The 13351-nt window shown below is 42.0% G+C and overlaps 1 protein-coding gene across 1 annotated transcript in view; it reads right to left on the minus strand.

Annotated features, from left to right (window-relative positions):
* The window catches only part of LGR5 (leucine rich repeat containing G protein-coupled receptor 5), a 128168-nt gene extending 116039 nt beyond the window's left edge, over positions 1 to 12129 (minus strand). Inside the window, 1 exon segment of the mRNA XM_027543365.1 lies at positions 11686 to 12129. Within this exon segment, the coding sequence (XP_027399166.1) occupies positions 11686 to 11897 (212 nt within the window). The 5' untranslated portion in view covers positions 11898 to 12129.
* Positions 12130 to 13351: the final 1222 nt, after the last annotated feature.

A 13351-nucleotide genomic window follows, 5' to 3' on the forward strand; every position in this document is an offset into this window, starting at 1 on the left:
AGGCCTGAAACAGGGAAACGACAGGATGTAGTTGGATATGGCTGGAGACCGGAGGACATGGGACTGAGGAGGGGAGGGCTGACAACAGAGTCTGTCGGTGGGGGATGAGGCGCGACACGGTGATTCTGTAGGTTAAACTAAGGAGTTAAAGTTTACTGTGAAAGCCACGGGAAACCACTAAAGGACTGGAAGGGGGACATGAACAGACTTGCCTCCTGGACAAACTCATGGGGTGGCAGGGAGTGCGTGTGTGTTCTGGGGCTCTATGCAAACCAACACAGGAGACTGCAACAGTTATCCACACAAAAAATCAGGAGAACCTGAATTTCAGGGCTAGAGGAGAAAGGGAACAGGCACAACAGATACGAAGGCAACCTGAATTTGGTCAAATTAAAATCCCAAGTGAAATTTAAATGACAGTAACGACGTGTTTACTGACCATGAACTGAAACTTGGGACATTGTTTATTCCTCAATTTAACCTGATTGTTTCTCTCTGCCGTACAGATTTTTAGGTGAGAGAGGACTTCATCTGTATCTGCAATGGAACAAAATCTTATTGGGTTAAGATTCAAGCACACACCTAGAAATGAACATGTATCATGCATAAACAACAGGATACTTGGCAACATCTAGAGAACTAATGGAGTATTTAGAATTCACCTGGGTATCTGGTGTTGGCGCAAAAACGTGAAAAAAAGAATCATTCAACTGAAGTTTCTGGGAAACTTGGGTTCCAATCCCATCTTCACCACCTATGTGATTTGGGGCATGTTGTTTACCTCTTATGAACATGAATTTCATCATCTGTGGAAATGAAGCTTTTGGATTAGGGCAACTCTAAGGTCCTATGGTTTTTCCAGTAGTCATGTATGGATGTGAGAGTTGGACTGTGAAGAAAGCTGAGCACCGAAGAATTGATGCTTTTGAACTGTGGTGTTGGAGAAGACTCTTTAGAGTCCCTTGGACTGCAAGGAGATCCAACCAGTCCATTCTAAAGGAGATCAGTCCTGGGTGTTCTTTGGGAGGAGTGATGCTAAAGCTGAAACTCCAGTACTTTGGCCACCTCATGCAAAGAGTTGACTCATTGGAAAAGACTCTGATGCTGGGAGGGATTGGGGGCAGGAGGAGAAGGGGACGACAGAGGATGAGATGGCTGGATGGCATCACCGACTTGATGGACGTGGATTTGAGTGAACTCTGGGAGTTGGTGATGGACAGGGAGGCCTGGCATGCTGCAATTCATGGGGTCGCAAAGAGTCAGACACAACTGAGCGAATGAACTGAACTAAACTGAAGGTCTTTTCTATTCTAAAGCCTATGGTTAGATACAGCTTTTGACTCTTCAAAAACCTCTGCAATCCATCCAAGTGATTTTAATTCTGTTTATTTGGGCAATTAGGGTAATACTCTAGCAATCATGATTAAATTTCAATTTTGCACTATGTAATGTGACCTTAGGTGTACAGCTTAGTAATTCTGGTAATTTTGGATAAAAGATTAATCCTTTTAGTTCTTTACAGTAGAACTTACTCTAAATGTAGTTAGCTATTCGCTCAACCTCTGAATTAATTTTACCGTACTTAATATAAATCTCCACAAATCAGCCTTTCTTTTCCCTTTATACAGTTAACTGTGTTCTGAGGAGTTCCTACTGCTAAGGCAAAGGGGGCTTCAAATTACTATGTAATAGTTATTTGGGACCAGACTGTATCCATCTGACACTTCTCACTGTTATAAGACCCTGGGGCAGTGGACATTATGCTCAAGGCCAGCAGCTTCAGGGTGGAAGGTGGATCCTGTCAGTTAATCATGTTGCTAAAACTTGAGATCTTCAAATGAGATTGGCTTACACCCTGGGAGAATCTGGTTCAACTGGGATTTCCTTTTGTTACTCGAGCTTGAAGACTCAATGAAAAAAAGATCTTGAACTTCCTCCTGGACTCCACTGCACAGAGCCCCAGAGAACAACAGCTGCTGGGGTATGGGGGCTTCAGTGAGTTCAGGTCTCCCACCAAAGCGACAGTAATGTGGCTTCCTCAATTTAAAATCAAAGACTCCAATTTTGGTGTGCTTAGGGTTGAATACTTTAATCCCTGTGATTCTTCTTTCTAAACTTCCCTTCATCTTGTAGATTGCAGTCCTGGCAGGGGACAGTGTCTGCATTAAGGGAGACGTGTCCGTCAGTCCTCCTCTGATACTGTCTGATACAGAGGGATGGAGAAGCATCAAGAGAAACCCAAGGGAAGGGTACCATCCGAGGCTGAATGTCTGTTTAGGGCTTGCCGTCTCTCTCTGTTCTGTCTGGGTAGTTTCTTCGAGTGGCCGATTTCCCCACTTATTTTTCCATCTCACTTGCTATTTTTTTTTTTGGTTTTACTCTATTGGGCAGTTAACACCGCTAATTATAGAGTACATCTATGGTGAAATGCAGGCAGGTCTAAGGGTCCCTTCAGGACAGGAAATAAGAGGAGAAAATAAAGAGGGAGATTTCTTCTTTCAGTCTTTACTAGAAGACTCCAAACTCATCCTGTAGAGTCATTCAACACTCACAGGGAAATAATGCTTATTGTGCAAACCTTAATTAATACACATAACAGATGATTAAGGAATGTAGCTCCTTCCATGGAAATTTTTATTTGGTTTTTATAGCTAAATAATCTTTTATGTATGTAAAGAGTGAAAGGCTATTTTTATGCTGATAGATTTAAAGACCAGTGGATTATGTAACAGAGTTCCTTCAAGTAAGTGCCTCACAAGAAAATTTATAACCGAAATCCTTTAAGCGCCATGTGGTGTTTTGTGTGTCGAACCCAATAAACTCATTAAAATAACACTGGGTAAACCCAAACGTAACACAATGAAAGTTCTAACACAGCCCACATTAACCAGCCGACTTTAAAATAATATCTTTGTTATGTGCTAAGGTTAAAAATTCAGCAAATTCTTTATATTTTTTCCACTTGAGATCATGTGTGGTTTTGTACTTTCCTGAGAAGTACACTTTTGTGGCTTTTTTGATCAAAGGAAGGTTATTTTTGCAGAGACATCTTTTGTAGAGGTCCCTGTTCTACTTAATCAAGGTTTCAAAAAAAAAAAAAAAAAAGGAGCACAAGAATATTTACTAGTTTTTTTTTTTTTAGTGAAACAAAAATTCTTAGATTCTCTTCTTAATGTGGACTTTGGAAAGGAAAGCATGCATGTAAGGTTAGTCATCATTTGGTGTGTATGTGTGAGAGAGAGAGACAGACAGAGAGAGGGCAGAAGAGGAGGTGGAGGAGAAAATAAAGGAATTTGGCTGCAAAATTGAGTAACAGTTTGAAACACTTGGCTTCCAGTAGTGAAAGATGAGCAACACTGGGGAAAAGGCTGGACTAACAAGGGACCACTTGAGGAAAGCTTAATCCCAGCTGGCAGGCTGATGAGCAAGGTCAGCTCGGTGCACGCGTTCTCAGCTGGAGCTGGGCTCCCAGTGCCAGGACAATTGTCTTCTGCATTTCAGCTTCTGAAGCGAACTGAAGGTGCCTTCACAGGCAGCTCCTCGTCTCTCCCCTGAAAAGGGCTGGCCCTCCACTGCCAGGCCATGTCAATGTGTATCATTTCCACCCATTCCACCGAGCAAGTGGCACAAAGGAAACTGTTTCTTACTGGAGTGTTGCTGTGTGTGTGTGTGTGTGTGTGTGTGTGTGTGTGTGTGTAACATGCATGTGAGATGGCTTTCTTTCTCCTTGACCATTACAGTCTCTGTTAGAAGGTGAAGCCAAACTCCTGTAGTAAAGAAGGACAAAATGAACATGGAAAAATGTGCATATGTTAAAAATGAGACACTTGACAATTAGGGATTGCTGAATAAATTTTTACATATACATTCTTTTTCATATTCTTTTCCATTATGGTTTATTACAAGATACTGAATATAGCTCCCATTCTATTCAGTAGGATCTTGTTGCTTACCTATCTTATATATAGTAGTTTGTATCTGCTATAATTTTAAAATTATTATTGTTCATAGAAAACTGAAGTCAAGCATACTATTGTAAGAGATTGCATCTCAAAGTAACCTAAATTTTCTAAACATCAGTTCTTAGTTGAGGAGATGTTCTTTATGCTGAATATGCTTTATAATTAATTGGTCAACTATTGGTTTTTCATGTCGACTTTGTAATATAATAAATGATTAACACATAGGTTTATAGCAGCAAATGAATGGAAGGACTGAAGAAACTAAATGGATAGTTCAGTTCTTCTTTGTTTGAAGGAAGGGACTTTTCTCTGTCTTATCCAGATTTTTAATTTACACAGAAGTCTGTCTCACTGGCTTAATTGTTAAACCATGCAGAGTTTACATAGTGATCAGTAAGTAGATAAAACCTTGAAATAATTCTCTATTCTGAGCCAAATAAATGATGTGTCAATTCACCTTATCTTACCAGTTTTGAAGGTAAACACAAACTTAAATAAAATTGGCCTATTAAGAAAGTTCATGTCTCTTTTTAAAAAATTAATTTTGATTGGAGTACAGTTGCTTTGCAATATTGTGTTAGTTCCTACCGTACAGCAAAGTGAATCAGCTCTATGGATACACCTCTCTCACATCTCTCAGAATTGAGATATAGTTTCAAAGAACTTAGCTACTTTATTTGATGCACAGATCTGGTCATAGAAAAAAAGAGTTTCATTTTCAACTTGGAAGTTATTAGTCAGTTGATCACTCTTTATAATACTTGGGCACCACCACCATTTATCTTTGACTTGGAGATCAGAGAAATAGGTTCTGTGGATATAGGAAAAGGTAGCTACTAAACTTAATATATTGGCCCTAAGCTATATAATATTATTCTCATCTTATCAAAAACCAAAGACTACATTTCCTAGGATTCCTTGAAGAAATATTTCTCATATGGGGGCTTCATAAGTTATGTTCCTAAGAAGAAAAATGTGCCGAAGCATTTCAGCACTAATTATAATTACTGTGAGGCATAACTACACATTAGAAGGCTGGTTTCCTTGTTTTCTGATAAAAGACAATTTCAAAGAGGCCCTAAAACATTTTGAGCCTTGGAAACAGTCTTGCAATAAGCTAACAGGCCACTCGAGACAGGTATGAGAATAGTATCCGTGTCAGAAGGTTGTTGAGGGGCATGGGATTGAGTAAAGTAGCCCCATAATGCCGGGCACTCAGAAAGAATAATATAAATATCAGCTGTTATAATTATTGTTATTACAATAATAAAGTAATTTAGACATGTAAATTCTGGTCTGTCTGTTAAACAACTCGTAGCATCATTTAAGATAAGTACAATTTAACTATATTTCCAATGGGGCTGAGTTGTAATTGTGGGGTACCAGCAGATTTGTGTTTTTCTGTTACTTGCAGACAAGTAATTATCATCTTTCTCTGAGCCCTTTTAGCCATTAGGATTTCAGCAGCTGGTTCAGCCAATTCTATTCAATTCAACATTACAAGTATTTACTGAGCATCCCTTAATTGCCAGGTACTGGTCTGAGCACTTGGGAAATAAAGTGAAAAATTTCCTAGCCTGGAGGAGCTCACAGTCTAGGGAGGAAGATAAACCCTGAAGGAAAGAGAGCCCATCATTACCTCCTGAAGAATTAATCCATCCAATTTTAAGGAAGATGGTTTCATGGACAATGGATGGTTCTTTTGCATATGTTCAAAGTAAATTCCAGCTTCCCTGACCCATATTAAACATTGAGATTTAAATATTGAATAGATAAAACCTTGAAATAATTCTCCATTCTGAATCAAATAATGTGTCAGTTCATCTTATCAAATAAATGATGTGTCAATTCACCTTAAATATTGAGAACGAGGATATGAGAAAGGACTCCTGCTTCCAAAGCATCTTAAAAATATTTAGTTAACCCAGGGTGTGGTTAATGGATGCTAGATAGACTTACTATGGCTTAGACTTACTATAGACTTATGGCTTATGACTTACTATAGACTTACATATCATGATTGGATACAAATATTGAATCATTATGTTGTACACTTGACACTAATGTTATAGATCAATTATATCTCAATTAAAATTAAAGATTTTTTAATTAAAAGATTTAACCTTCTAATTCAAACACCCTGTTAACCATCTTTTACTATTACTACTAGATAACATTCCATTTTTTTGAAATCAAATGATTAACATTCTTCTACCTACTACTTTCAAATAAGACATTTCCACTGGACTCAGTGCAAAAAAAAAAAAAAATAACTTGAAGAAGTGGGAAAAAATGCCAGAGATTTCAAGAATGAACCTGCTTCCTACTATGTCATTTATGGAGAAACAAAATAATTTTGCATTATGAAGACATTTATGAAACATTCCACCGTGTAGCCTACGCAGTGTCTCCTTTTCTCATAGCTAAGGAATTCCATGGGTGAAACTGAACATGTAGTTGGTATCTATGAGGACTGAATAAAACTGTGGATTGAAGCTGATAGAATCTGGGAATCAAAGAGTTGTAGTAGGTTGGAATTCATGGGTAATTTAACAAATGAAATCCTAAGATACATAAAAAATAGCAATAGGACTAAATTACCAGCTTGTTATTTTTGATAAGTAATCTATCAGCAGTGACTCTAATGCCAGTCTGATTCATCTTTCTACTACAAAATGAGACTGTATAAAGTGAAACATTGCAACAGGAGTGAGGACGTTGAATCTCAGAGGAAGGAATTTGCCTTCTCATGAAGAATTCAATTTACCAGAAATACCCATTTGTGGGGGTGTTCACAAGGAAATGTTCCATTTAGCATTATTCTAAATTTATATAAATAAGTGAATAAAACCAAAAGAAATACTTGACAAAATTGCTCAATGCAGTGCTCACTACTGTTTTTCATTTCTAACTTACGGTATATGATTTGGTTTAATGGGAAACATACTTAAATTTATAGCTAAAACTACTTCCATGTATAAATTCAATAGAAGAAATATAAAAATATTTTATTAAAGTAAGTAGATATTAGGTGCCAGTTGTAAAACTGTAAATATTCTGCAATGTCTTTAATTTTATGACCTAATTGTTTACTTGGATATTATGTCTATACCTTTGACAGTTACATGCTTTGGAAATTAAAAACTATCAAACAGTTCAAAACTTGACTTTGAGAAATTACAGACTAGTTTTGTGTTTCTAAGCTTTTTCAAGCACATCCAAGTAGGAACGGTTTCATTATTAAAATATGCTGCTCCTGCTCAGTTGCTTTAGTCGTGTCCGACTCTGTGGGACCCCATGGACTGCAGCCTACCAGGCTTCTCCGTCCATGGGATTCTCCAGGCAAGAACACTGGAGTGGGTTGCCATTTCCTTCTCCATATTAAAATATACATTTATTTAATTACAAAGGTTAGTTTTTGATTCCAGTTTTCTATTAATAACTCATTTGTGATGGCCACTTTTGTTGCTGATCAGAATTCCACCTTTACTTTGAAGAAAACATGTAAAGAGAGAAAAGATTGAAGATCTGATAGAAGATTATGCTAATTATATGTAAAAATTTATTATTGTTACACAAACTTTGTCATGTATGTGTTGAACACAGTAAAATATTTTTTGTAAATCTATACCATTAAGATTGCTTGAATTAGAAACACTATCTCAAAAAAAAAAAATTCACTCAGACTAACTCAGTCAATTAGTTTCAATAATTATCCCCCATAACAAAAACACTACTAGGAAAACCCAGACATCCTTGAGAAAAAGAAAGAATATTAAAATGCAGAAAAGTAACTGATATCATTATATTTTAAATGAATTTTGCAAGTAGGTTGTAGAGCACACTATAGTTTGCAACTGACCTAAATTTTAAGACTGTTGTAACAATTAAGGCTTTTGCAACCCTCTCTAAAGTACAAAAATTTCCTTCATTTAAAATAGTTTTCTTTGCTTGAAGGGAAGTAGAAACATATTAAACAATTTTCACGTAAGATTCTGAAAAGGTTCTTTAAATTTAAAGTGTATCTTAAATGCTTTCAGTACATGTATGACACTAGGGCCGTCGCTAATTAGTTATAACCGAGGTTTTTGATTGGTTTTTATTAAACCTAGTTTTACCAATTGTGTAAAATTAAATTTTGTTAGAAAGTTACATATAGAAAAGTAACCAAATTGATAAAATTAAAAAAAAAATTCTTCTGATAACTTTGTTTCATGTGACATGTATTTGCCTGTGGCTGAAATGTTCATGTTTTTAAGCAATTGCAGGAAAAAACTGAGTTTTCATTTAAAAATAAAATGACTGTTCTAGATGAATAAAGAAAAGTATATTTACTATATTAGGAATTTCATTAGGATTTAGTTTTCTATTTGGATACTACACTAACTGGATGAAAGATACATCAAAGCAGCACACAGAGCTTACTTCTAAGACCCTATTAGCACAAATGTCCAATTTGATACATTAAAACAACTCATCTATAAGATTAGATGCTAGAACTACTTCATTTCTGACAGATCACTACTGGTAGGTTGAGATGTATTAAACCTCGGAAACAGTTATTGTCTGTTTTTATGTCTTAATCTTGATGTGTTCCTTATTTTCTGCTGGGTGAACATAATTAGTGGGAGAGAGAATAAGAGAGAGGTTAAGGTTGAAAATTACCAGTGCTTCTACCACGCATGTTCAGTGGTCCAATTACAGATCCACTGGAGAATGCAGTTCAGTAAGAAAAGAGAGTTACTATTAATGTTTGGACTGGCTTAACGTTTAGCTTTTCTAGGGAAGAAAGATTATAAAACTGTACAAAAATAACTCTAACCTCCTATAAAGAGGTTTAGGAAACTTTCCTTACCTACAGGTTGGACTAGCCAGTTATCAGATTGTGGCAAATCTATTTGCCAAATGTGTACAGCTGCAACTTGCCATCATCAAGCTGTTTGAAGAAAATGGAATGCTTGTTCTCTTCTAGGGAGGGGAGGAAGATTAAGAGATAACATTTGGACTCAAAGAAATGGTGATAACTTAGTACAAACAATAAGAGATAGAAGTATGGCCTCTCATTCACATTAGTCTTTGCACACAGTAACTTTCTCATCAAAGCTTCATTACCACTGGGCCCCCCGTGGAGCTGGGCTATAACTTCATGTTCCTTTTCAAGAGCAAAAAGAAGTTATCTCCTAAAATAATATAACCAGTAAAATACAAGCTTATTTATTCAGATATGAATAAATAAAGATTTCTCTTTGGGTGTGAGTGCACAAGCAAAGGAGAAATGGTTACTTAATGCTAGGTGTAACCAAGAGAGGGCACCGTCTGCCCTTCATGTCAGCAGAGTTCCTGAGGTTGTCAAAACAAACCCCTCAAACCCCAAACCCCTCAAGCCACTAAGGCAGAGCATCCAGTGGCCTCTGGCATTTTGTCTTAGATAAGGAGACCAGATTCTAAAATTGCTCATTATGGACAACATCAGTCTGGTTATTTACTTCAGGGTTGATTTCTACATTTAGCCCTCACATTCCCTGAAAAGTTAACCATTAGATACAAGTATTTGGCATACACTGTGACACTTTTCACAGACACGCTGGGTTTTAATATTATATAGAACACTGAGAAATTTCACTTTAGGCCAGATACAGGTTGTCATCAAACAGCACAAGAAAAAGCTGACAATTAACTTCCTAATGGTATCTTAACTCTGAGGGATTATCTATAATGATAGCAAGATAGGAAACAGTGGCAGTCAGATCTCCCCAGCACATGGAGGAAGCAGTTAAATGCATTTGAGGTATGTGGGAAATGACTGGAAGCAGTATTCCCTAACCCTAATGCCAGCTTTTAGTAACAGAAGCCCAACAAATGAGCGAGAGGGAAAAAAAAAGTCCTGATATTTATTTTCTCTATGCTTAAGGAGTTTTCTAACAACTGTATGATTTAAATAGTTAAGAGTTTGGGGGGATTGCACACCTCCCTTGTATTTAACCAATTTCTTCAGGGTGACGGGCAAGAGCAGTTCTAGGCTCTTGAATGCAACTGCCAACCACTAGCAGAAATGCACCATGCAGAATACGTGATTCTTGAAACACTAAACTTAGCAGTTAAATCCAGACTGGAGGTAAGTAGTACAGACTACTTTGTAGTACGGAGAGCTGTTTAGGAGGAGGAAATGTGAGTTCTTAAGAGAATGATCACTTAGGGGAGTGGATTTCCATTGCTGTGGAAATATCACTGCATCATGCAATGAGTGCCTCTGAAGGGAAACCTTGTGGGGAAATAGATTAATTCCATAATCTTTTCAGATAAGGAAAGCAGCCAAAATAGTTTTATGGTAGGTGAGGAGGGGAACTGCCATCTACTAATACTAAAATCTAGCAGGATAATCCCTCCCTTTCAACACAAAATCAAAGCAAGCAAAAAAGAATTTTTTTTTCTTCCTCACTCTGTCTCTAGAAAAAGAATCACTATCTAGTGTAAAGCGTTGTGCAAGCCTCTTCATGTTTCTTCCCTCCAGAAAACAACTAAACAGAGGAAAGACCAAGTTCACAAACATTCCAGTTTGCTCCTGCCAAGGTACATCAGAGAAGCCGAAACTGGGATTGCCAGGGTTTGGGGTGGGTTCACCGGCGTGCCTGGGGTTAAAACCCAGACGTGTAACCTTGCGGTCACGAGTGCCTCTTTTCCCAAGTGGTCCCTTTTCCTTCGGGTCTCTCTGCCTGAAGGCAGCGAGCCTCAGATGGGGAGATGGACAGTTGTCGCCTCGGTTCCCAAGAATCGGGGTCCCCTTGGGTCACCTCATCCACCCAGCCACCTGTTACCCTCCAGGCCTGGATTTTCCGGAGACAAAATTAAGAAACGAGCCGCTGCCTCGTCTCCGCAACTGGGGCTTTGGATCTGTGATGGGGGGCGCGGGGGAGGGGAGACGGGGTGGTAGGATCCCCGAGGGATGACAGAGTGCTTCAAGTCTCCACTTGGGTGTGGGCGCCGCTGTTTACCCGCTCCGCCGCCTTAAACCCACTTCCCTTTCCTCCCCGGGAGGAGGAGATGGTTAAAGATTACAAAGTGGCCGCGGGCACTTCAAAGGGCGGCTCGGGCAGCCAAAGGTAAAGATAACGTTCTGGCAGCTCTAATCGGGGTTTGTGGTTGCCACATTTTAATCACTTCATTAAAAAAAGGAGGGGGGGGGGGTAGAAAGAACAGAACAGAACTGAAAAAGGTTACATCACACGACCGCGCAAGGGATGAAGAATAAGTTCCTTTGGAGCTGGACAACTTGGAGTTCTCCTTTGGGGAAACTTTTTCCAGCCCATCTCTTCGCGGAACGTGACGGGACAAGGAGGCGGAGGTTGGGGCAGGGACCAATTGGGTAGCTTGGGTTCCAGGTTCAGGGGCACAGATGTGCACATTGCAGACAAATGCGTGCACTCGGAGGAATTCGCGCGGCAACGTGCCTAGATCTGGACTGCAAAGCTGCAGCGCACCAGCGCTTTCCCCGGGGTTGCACTTGGAGCCACCGTTTCTCTGCGGGGCCCGGAAAGTGTCGGCGCGCTACCCCAAGACACGTGCGTTTCCCAGGGGCCCAAACACGCCTGACCAAGACGCCCTTGGCAACCTCGTTCGCCCCCTCCAGAGCACGCGGGAGCCGAAGAGCCCCCAAAACGGGTGGAGGGCCCACCTGCCTCCCTCCCTCTGCCCGCTTTCCGAAGCACAGCCGGGGCGCACTTACAGGTAGGAGGTGAAGACACTGAGGTTGGAGGGCAGCTCCGAAAGCCCCAGGTCGGAGCAGTCCACCCTGAGCAGCATCCTGCCGTCCGGCTCGCACTGACAGTGCGCGGGGCACCCCCGCAGCAGCGTGCCGGGCCTGGGCGAGCCGCCCCCCGCCGCCAGCTGCAGCAGGACCGGCAAGGACAGAAGGACGCCGACCGAGGAGGTGTCCATGGTGCCCGGGCAGCGGGACCGCGACGGCGAGAGGGGAGAGTCGGCCGGGCTGCAGACCGTGGCGGGCCAGGAGCAGCTCGGCGGGCTTCTGCGGCTCCGCGGGCGCGGGCAGCGCGGGGCCGCCGAGGAGAAGCGCCGCGGGGCCCGGCCGGGTCCCTGCCGCAGCGCGGGTCCGGGAGCGGCCCTGGCTGCAGCCGCTGCAGGAGCCGTGAGCGCTGCTGTTGCCAGCTGCCTGCTCGGTGCGGAGCAGCATCTCCGCTCGCACGCTCCTGTTTTAAAGCGCTCCAGCCCGAATCGCGCGCCCGGTGACGTCAGCGCAGCCGGGCCGCCCGGCGGCCCCCGCCCGGCCCCGCGGCCCTCCTCCGACCTCCTCCCTCCCTCCCCGGCTCCGCGGCGGGAGGCGGCTGGCGGCGCGAGGTGCAGCAGAGTCCTCAGCGCTCCGGCTCTGCCTCCCCGGCGCGGATCCCGGCGCTCCGCACCGCGTGAGGGGCCAGGGACCCCGCTCCCTCCCGCCCCCGGCCGCCTCCATTCTCTCTCGTGTCCGGGCCGCCCGGAGCCGAGAGCCAAAAGGGACCTGCTTTAGACGGGTATAGACGGACACGCAGGGGCCGAAGGATGCTGCACGCTTCCCCAGCGCCCACTTCCGAGAATGGAGGGGCTACATAGAGTACCTAAGGGGGGAAAAGAAAAAAAAAATCCAATCCAGAAAAATAGTCACACTAACGGGGTAAGGAGGCAAGCGTCCCCAGGCAAAAAGATGGGTGACCTTTTTGATCCTTACCTCAAGCCGCCCGATCTGGCTCGCCTTTTGCCCTAAAATCGAAACGCTGGGCTAATCGCTAAATAAATACAGCTCGTGAGCAAGCACTCCAATGTTGTCTAACCCATGGGGTTAGATGTCCAAGTGACTTTTTTAGTGATTTAGGATCCTCTGGAAGTCACCTTTAGTGAAGCAATGCGGGACAGATGTTTGCTTTTTTTCGGCTGCCTTTTCATCCTAGAAGTGTCCCAGGGTTTTCTAAATAAGTGCAGTCCCACCCAGATGTGAGACCCATTATCAGTGCAAATTTCGATCTCTCATATTCTTCAAAAGCGACCTGCAGTGACCCTGCAGGAGCAAGGAGGACAAGGACGAAGGGCTTTCCTGGGAGAAGGCCTGGGTGCAGAGCCCGTCGACGTCTGCAGACCCCAGTGAGTGGCTGAAAAAAGTTACGGCCCAAGCCTGCCACTTCAACTCACAAAAATGCACAGTTTTCCCTCTGGGCACAGTGCCTGCTGGTTTCATGAAGGGGGAGAACGCTTATGGCTTTTAAGGCCTCTCAGCCTTCTTCCACTTAGTCCATCCTGCTGAGTTTCCCATATAAACTTCTGAATTTTACAGCTGGAAAGATTTTTGTCGTTGTGTGTACTTACTCTCCTTTGTTTAAGAAGCAAGCCTGGCTGATGTCCTGTGG

This window comes from Bos indicus x Bos taurus, chromosome 5, assembly GCF_003369695.1.
Source record: "Bos indicus x Bos taurus breed Angus x Brahman F1 hybrid chromosome 5, Bos_hybrid_MaternalHap_v2.0, whole genome shotgun sequence".
In the NCBI taxonomy this organism is placed as follows: Eukaryota; Metazoa; Chordata; class Mammalia; order Artiodactyla; family Bovidae; genus Bos; species Bos indicus x Bos taurus.